The sequence below is a fragment of the Felis catus genome, chromosome X (assembly GCF_018350175.1).
Source record: "Felis catus isolate Fca126 chromosome X, F.catus_Fca126_mat1.0, whole genome shotgun sequence".
In the NCBI taxonomy this organism is placed as follows: domain Eukaryota; kingdom Metazoa; phylum Chordata; class Mammalia; order Carnivora; family Felidae; genus Felis; species Felis catus.
In genome coordinates, this window is record NC_058386.1 from 106682545 (window position 1) to 106691401 (window position 8857).

The following is an 8857-nucleotide window of genomic DNA, read 5'->3' on the forward strand; positions in this document are numbered from 1 at the left end:
AGGAAAAAAGGGTGTTAGGGAGAAATGGGAAAAATCAGCTGGTGGGATAGGAAAAGAGGAACAGCAGCCCTCTGTACTGGCATTCTCTAACCAGGAGAACGTTAAGATTTTAGTAAAGTCTTGCATCAAAGCAAACAAATTCCACAGGATTGAATAAGATGCTTTGAATCTCCACTCCTCCTAATATCCACTAAGGCAAAGCTCTGCCAGGCAGGCTAGGATATGACCATTGCTTAACCTGTCCCTTCCTGATTTCAAGCTCACAGGAGAATAGCAACTATGTTCCTTTAACTCAATCTCTGCAGTATTGCTAGGCAAAAAACCATTTAAATGCTTTAGATGGTGATGATTATGGAGGAAAATGGAATATAAATGGCTACTGACAAGTTTCATTGTTACAACTTTTATAACCCCATTATTTAAGAGATGAATGTCTTCATATTCCTAAACAAGAGGTAATCACATGTCTAAAGCTTCTTCGCCCCTCACTTATTTTGTAAAAATGCTATTCTCATTTATTCTCAATCTTCCCCCCCACCCCCGGGTGTGCATTAGTTACTATGGAAACATTGGGATACCATAGTTTGAGCGTATTAACATTCCTAAATTCTATTAGAATATGAAGCCAATTTATATTGTATTGGGGGAGAGAGTTCTCACTCAGAGTTATAAATGAATACAAGACAAAATGAAATGTATGGCACTGCCATGCAAACACAGGCCTCACTTAGCACCACAAAATGGGTAAGGCTCATCTCATCTGCCCACTTGATGTACCAGAATCCTGACAGTAGTTATCAATAAAATTGTCTTACTCTGTTCATGCTTCTATAACAAAATACCATAACCTGGGGTAAAAGGACTTACAAGCAACAAACATCTATTTCTCACAGTTCTGAAGCCTGGGAAATTCAAGATCACAGCACCAACATATTTGATGTCTGGTGAGAAACTGCTTCCTAGACAGCCTAAGTCTTCTCACTGTGTCCTCACATGGCCAACATGGCAGAAGGGGCAAGGGAGCTCTCTGAGGTCCCTTTAATAAAAGCAGTAGTCTTATTCATGCGAACTTCACCCTCATGACCTACAAACCTCCCAAAGGTCCCACCTTCTAAATATCATCACTGGGGGGGTTAGGTTTCAACATACGAATTTGTAGGGGACAAAAACATTCCATCTATAGCAGAGTACTAGGTAAAGACATTTATGTTTGCTAAGTAAAGACACTTATATATAATGACATCAGTATGGGTTCTTTTTTTTTGCTGTAACTAGCATTTATCATAAACAATTTATTTGTTTCGTTTCCACTTTGACTCAAGAGTTTTTAGAGTAGTCATTTTAAATTTAAAAGTGACAAGATTTTTTTTGCTGAAGTTTTATTGTTAATTTCTCTTTTTTTATTTTATTGTGGTAAGAGCCTTTGCCCACATGTGTGTACCTACTATACATCTCAACCACAATGTACTGCATACAACTAAAACTGAATTTATAATCTCTCTTGAGCTAGATGCTCCTCTTTATTCATTTTTGGGTTTTTTGTTTGTTTGTTTTTAAGAGAAAGAGAGCACAAGTGGGGGAGAGGGGCACAGGGAGAGAGAGAATCTTAAGCTCAGCTCAGAGCCTGACATGGGGTTCGAACCCACGACCCTGGGACCATGACCTGAGCTGAAATCAAGAGTCTGACACTCAGTCGACTGAGCCACCCAGACACCCCTCCTCTGTATTCTTTGCTTCAGTTGTAATACCACATCTACTCAATACTCAAGCTAGAAAATCTACAAATCAGCTTTGCCTCCTCCTTCTCCCTTATTCATTAAATTGGATCATCACCAAACCCTACAAATTTTACCTCCTAAAAATTCTTCAAATTTGTCCCCTTCTTTATATTTCTTTTTGTAAGTTTATTTATTTATTTTAAGAGACAGAGGGAGCACAAAAGCAGGGTAAGGGCAGAGAGAGAGGGAGAGAGAGAGAACCCCAAACAAGCTCTGCGCTGTCAGCGCAGAGCCTGACTCAAGGTTCAAACCCACCAACCATGAGATCATGATCTGAGTCAAAGTCAAGAGTCAGACACTCAACCAAGTGAGCCACCCAGGCGCCCCACCCCTCCTCTATATTTGTTGACATTGTCTATTAAGTAATGCTATGAGAGATAAGGATTAAGCTCACTCCCACAACCCCACCTCTCATCCATCCTTTCCAATATAGTTTCAACATTATTATTATTTCCCCTAATGGTTATCTTTTTCCACTTTAAATAATATGCATAAACTTACATTTCTTGTTTGATCAACCATAGGTAGTTTCTCCTAACTTCCCACTTTGTAAGATGAAGATATTAGTGTTCTATATTTCCCCCTCCCAACCTACGTCTATTTTTCCACATCTCTATTTTCACACTTATCCAAGCCATCATCTTATCAAACCTCCTATTTGGTCTCCCTATTTCCATTCTCACCCCCTCTTAACTCTTCACACAACAACCATAGTGACTTTTTTTAGTGTAAATCAATGTCTGCTTTTGTCAGTGGCAGACTAACTTGTTTCAGACTAACCATCCCATGGAGAACAACTATAAAAGCTGAACACACAAAACCATTTTTTGTCACATTGAAGGGCCATCAAGGCAGTGAGAAATTGAGAGAAGCCGAGATTCTGGAGAAGAGAGAGAGAGGGGGAGGGAGGAAAGATATAAGCTAGACATCTGGCTGCATTTTTGCTTTTAAGGCATTTGGCAATGTAAACAGTTGTGGATTGAGAAGCTAAGAACCTTAGCAAAAAAACAATACAGAGAATAGTTCCCGAGAGTCTGAGAAGCTGAGAAGAACTTTCAGAAGTCTCAAGAAACTGAGAGAAGGAAAATGGAGTTGAGTGCCCATGAAAGAGAATCCCTGGTAAATACCACAGAATTTCAGTTGAATCTCCCAAAGAGTCACAACCCAAGAGTAAGAGAGAATGGGAAAAAGATCAGCCTTCATAAATATGGAAGCCCAGTCTCAGTCAGTGATCAGATTAAAGTGATCTATCCCTACCCTGAGTGCTTGCCAGAGTAAAAAATAAATCCCCTCTGGAGAAAGATAGCATTAATCAGCACCTCAAATTATCTTTTTAACTCTTTATGTGGTGCTCAACATTCAATGACCAACCATAAAGTGTGCAAAAAGATAACCACTGACAAAATCAAGAGAAAAATAGACAATAGATACAGAGCCACAGAAGATCCAAATATTAGAGTTCTCAGGCATAGATTTTAAAATAATTGTAATTAATATATCAATAAAATTAAATGACATAATGGAGAACTACAGCTATAGAAGATTAATTACATATAGAAGAATTATATTAAGAAAAATAGGAAACAGGTTTCCCCCTTTCAATCTAGTGAGATGGTCTGGGAGCAGCAGCACCCTTGTCTTAGCTCAGATTACTATAACAAAATGTGATACACTGGGGGGCTTAAACAACAGAAATTTACTTCTCAAAGTTCTGTAAGCCAGGAGTCTGAGATCAGGGTGCCAGCACGATCAGGTTCTGGTGAGAACCCTTTTCCTGGTTTGCAGATGACCACCTTCTCATGGTATACTCATATGGTGGAGAGACCTCTGGTCCCTTCTTCCTGTAAGGGCACTGATCCTCTATCCTCATGACCTCATCTAAACCTAATTATCTCCTAAAGGCCTCATCTCCAAATACCATCACATTGGGAGTTGGGGCTTCAACATATGAATTTTGTGGTGACACAAACATTCAGTTCATAACAGCCCTAATAACAATGTGCATATCTAGTGCACAGATCTTGGTTTTTAAACACCATTCCCCACTAAAAGGGACTGGAGATCCTTGGAGAAATGATTAATCCTAGGAATAGGGCACAGAAAGCATAAGACAAGGTTGAGCCTTCTTTTTGTTCCTAAAAGTAAAGAAGTGCTCAAAGAATAATGGGAGAAATATTAAAAGGACACAAAAGCCAACCTAAAAGGGTTCCCATTGGCTAAATTTGAGCATCATAGTAAATAATGATAGTAATATATTAAAACCCATTGAATAAAGTAGGAATTTATGAATCCATACTGATATGAATGAATGAACGAATGAATTAAATGTTTTATGAGGAACTAGGGATATATATAGATATAAAGTTTCAAAGTAACTACCCACAGGGGCGCCTGGGTGGCTCAGTCGGTTAAGCGGCCGACTTCGGCTCAGGTCATGATCTTGCGGTCTGTGAGTTCGAGCCCCACGTCAGGCTCTGGGCTGATGGCTCAGAGCCTGCAGCCTGCTTCCGATTCTGTGTCTCCCTCTCTCTCTACCCCTCCCCTGTTCATGCTCTGTCTCTCTCTGTCTCAAAAATAAATAAAACGTTAAAAAAATTAAAAAAAAAAAACAAAGTAACTACCCACAAAACACTTATTATTTGCAAAGGGAAAAATAATCACCCTATGTTGGAGAAGCCTGGAAGACACCAACTTAATGCAATGAAGGAACAAAGCACCACTTCTGTGATATTCCTGCCAAAAACTTATAAACCAAACATAACCACAAAGAAACATCAGATAAACACAAGTCGTGGGACATTTCACTAAATAACTGGGTTGTAATCTTTAACTGTCAAGGTAATGGAAGTCAAGGAAAGACAGAGTACCTATTGTAGATTGAAGGACAGTAAATAGACATGACAACTAAATGCAATGCTTCATTCTGAAATAGATTCTTTGACTATAAAGGACATTATTGGCAAGTTGGCAAAACTTGAATGGGTATCTGAGTATTGAATAATAACAATATATCAATGTTAATTTTCTGATTTGATGTTTATATTGCAGCTTTTCAGAAAATGACCTCTGTTTTTTAGGCAATACACATGGAAATATTTTGAAATGATAGAGCATCATGTCAGTTACTCATAAAAGCTTCAGGCAAAAAAGTTCTTTGTACTGTACCTAAAACTTATCTGTAGGTTTATTTCAAAATATTTTAATGTCCTATCAGGTTTTAAAAAACATGATGAATTAAAATTCATGACATTAACAGCACACAACAACAGCTCAAGTTATAAGGGAATAAATTGATTTGAAGAATTGAAGGGTCCTTACATTAAGCAGTATTTAAAGTGGTTATAGCAGGTAAGTTCTAGTCAAAACTACATGTTTTTAGACTAACAACTAAAAGAATAATAAAAGAATGTATTACTAGTAAACTAGAAGATGAAAAATAGAATAAAAAGGACACATCATACTTAGTGGCTGACTTCCAAAGGATAGATTATGGGAAAAGGAAAATATAGTAATTTCATAGTGAAGTAAACTGGCAGACACCATCTTAATCAAGGTTAACATGACCAGTGATAAGTCATGTTGATAGCATATGCCCTCTGATATGATGTGATGAGAAAGGCACTTCATCTCCGTGGTACACTCTCTCAAAATCCAATAACCTAATCTAATAATGAGAAAACATCAGACAAACCCAAATTGAAGGACATTCTACAAAATACCTGACAAAATCTGCTCAAAATTGTTAATGTCATGAAAAAGACTAAGAAGCTGTCACAAATCAGAACAGAGTAAAGAGACATGACAACTAAATGCAATGTGGTATTGTAGATTGGATCCTGAAGCAGACTATTTGGACTATTGAAATCCAAATAAAATCTGAAGTTTAGTTAATAATGATGTGAAATGTTGGTTTACTAATTACAACAAAAGATAATATTAGGGAAAATTGCAATTAGGGGAAATTGAATCTGGGTGGGGGGTTTACAGGAACTTTCTGTGTTATCTTTACAACTTTTATGTAAATTAAAAGTATTCCAAAATAAAAATTTTACTTAAACTTCATAAATCCAAAAATAGACAAGAAAAGGAAAAAAAAGAAAACAAAGAGCAGGTATAACGAATAGGAAACAAACAGAAAGATGCCAGATATAAACCTAAATATGTCAATAATTACATTAAATATTATTAGATTAATGTTCCAATTGAAGAAACAGTCCAGGGGCGCCTGGCTGACTCAGGCAGTAGAGCGTGCAACTCTTGATCTCTGGGTTGTGAGTTTAAACCCCACATTGGGAGTAGAGCTTACTTTAAAAAAAAAAGACACAGTCCAGCTATATAAAATAAATCAACCATATGCTGCTTTCAAGAGACATATTTTAAATGTAAGGATACAAAATGGTTAAAAATAAACAACATATGGCAAAACAACACATCATGCAAGCAATAACAAAAATGTCAGGATAGCTATATGAATATTAGGCAAAATTGACTTTACATTCTGGAGGATCTGGAAGGCCGTGCACATACAAAGGGTTGCACACATGCTCAGGGGATATCAGAGATGGATGACCTTTGGCCCTATACAAGCAGAAAGTAAAAATCAGAGACTTGTAAACTGCCTGAACTTAGAATGAGTGTACCAACACATGCACAGATTCCCTAGGAAAAGGGTGGAAACCTTGTAGGCTCAAAGTGTTTAAGGAAAATATTTGGCAAACAATTGACTGATCACTAAGCTATGATGACCAAAGGATGAAACCTAGGTGGCTAGGCTTAAAAATAAGAACAAGAATTTTAAGAGGAGAAAAAACTGAGCAAAGATTCCAGTTGTCACACACTGCAGGAGAAATAGACACTACGTAATTAGTCCAAGCACATCACTGAACAAAACCAAAGAAATATAGTGCATTATACAAAATAAAAATAAAGCAACAAAGAAACAAGGTGTAGCCCAACAGGAAAAAAAAATCAGCTCATATAAACTGTCTGCAGGAGGTCCTCCATGATAGATTTAGTACATAAAGACTTCAAATAAGCTATTTTAATATGTTTATCAAAGAACTCAAAGAAAATATGTTTAAAGAATTAAAGGAATGTGTGATGACAACAACTCATCACATCGGAACATTAATAAGGAGATATGAGGGATGTCTGGGTGACTCAGTCAGTTCAGCATCCAACTCTTGATTTCAGTTCAGGTCTCATGGTTTGTGAGATCAAGCCCTGCATTGGGCTCTGCGCTGTCAGCTGCTTGAGATTCTCTCTCTCCCTCTCACTCTGCTCCCCTCAACAAATAAACTTTTTTTTAAATAATAAGATATGAATTATAAAAAAGAAATGAATAAAAATTCTAGAGTTAAAAGGCATAACAACTGAAATGAAAAATTCACTCAAGGAGCTCAACAGCAAATTTGAGCAATAGAAGAAAGAATCAGCAAACTCAAAGGTAGATCAATAGACACTATCCAGTCAAAAGAACAAAATGTAAAAAGCATGAAGAAAACTGAAGAAACTTGAAGGCCTGTGAGACACCATCAAACACACCACATATGTATAATGGGAGTTCCAGAAGAGAAAAAGAAAAAAAAAGGGGCATAAGTATATAAAGAAATCATGAGTGAAAAGTTCACAAATTTGATGAAAAACAATCTACACACCCAAATTAACTCTCTACATCCAGTCTACATCCACATTCAATGAATTCTGAGTAGTACAAATCCAAAGATATTTATAGCTAGAAAGATCATTGTCAAACTGTTGAAAGTCAAAGCCAAAGAGAAAAATATGAAAACAGCAAGAGGAAAATTACATATGATATACAAAGGAACCACAATGAGATTAACAGCTGATTTCTCATCGGAAACAATGGAGATAAGAAGGTGGTGTTATGACATATTCAAAGTGCTGGGGGAGAAAACTACCAACTAAGAATTCTAGGAGTCAGTTCACCACGGCAACAGCTTATGACAACACTTTCTTCTCCCCAGCTTCTGGGTGTCCCTTCAGGTCTTCTGCTGTAAGCTGTGCTGAGGGGAAGGGTGTGGGAGGTCTCTGACCTCACACCATGGGGGACAGAAGAGGTGACAACTTCGAAAGTAGGGACACTGACTGCCTTAAATTGGAGTTAATGGAAGAAATCCACATGAGAGACTTAGTACAGCTTTCAATACTTGAATTAAGACAGGAGATAGTGAAACTGGAAGCCAAACTCAATACTGAAAATAAAGGTGGTGAATGGAAAACACGTTATGAAGTCCAACTTGGACTGAATGATCATCTAGTAAAGCAAATTGCTACTCTCAAAGAGAAAATGGAAAAACTCCGTGGAGATCCTTCAGATAGACTATCTTCTATTCGTGTCTATGAGCGAATGTCAGTGGAATCCTTAAATACATTACTTAAACAGTTAGAAAAAGAAAAAAGGAGTCTTGAAAATCAAGTGAAAAATTGTGCACTTAGATTGGAACAAGAGTCAAAGGCTTACCACAAAACCAGTGATGAATGCCGTGCATACCTAGCTGAAATGTCTCAGATCTCTAGCTCACACCAAGTTTCTAAAAGGCAACAGATGGATCAACTTCATAGAATGAAACAGAATCATGTGAAAACAGGAAGATGTAATCCAACTAATCAGAAGATAGTAAATGCCAAGAAAGGACCAGCAAAAAAGATTACAAGATCAAACCATTTTCCAAAACTCAATCTGTGATTTCAAAACTGGGTGGATTTCTACTTCTTCCCTTTCTTCATCTGTAATATTCAACTCATGAAGTTAATGTTCAGCACATTTTTGGGGTAATGAAATAATTTTTTTTAAAAAGAGCCATTAAACCTCTTTGGCTCCTCTTCCAGATGTTTGTTCCTTTCTCTGCATGACAGTAATTTTCTTAGTAATTTATTTTAGTTTCAAAAATTCTTCTGGAAAGTAATTTTAGTGACCTTAATATATCTAACAGCAGCACTTGTGATTCTTAAAAAAAAATCCTAGGGAACCTGAATATTGTCATCATTACACTTGCTTTTAATAATCTATCCATGATATGCTTTGATGGTGACATTGCTATTGTATTTGGTTTCTA

The 8857-nt window shown here is 36.9% G+C and overlaps 1 protein-coding gene across 1 annotated transcript; it reads left to right on the forward strand.

Moving 5' to 3' along the window:
• Positions 1–7717: 7717 nt before the first annotated feature.
• On the forward strand, positions 7718–8629 carry LOC101090498 (coiled-coil domain-containing protein 169-like). The gene has a single exon (XM_045050959.1). The coding sequence runs from the start codon at positions 7843–7845 to the stop codon at positions 8485–8487; it is 645 nt and encodes a 214-aa protein (XP_044906894.1). The 5' UTR covers positions 7718–7842; the 3' UTR covers positions 8488–8629.
• The last annotated feature ends 228 nt before the right edge of the window (positions 8630–8857 follow it).

Bases quoted from the DNA above. Each gene is read 5' to 3' on its own strand.
- LOC101090498 (XM_045050959.1), top strand. From the start codon at position 7,843: ATGGGGGACAGAAGAGGTGACAACTTCGAAAGTAGGGACACTGACTGC.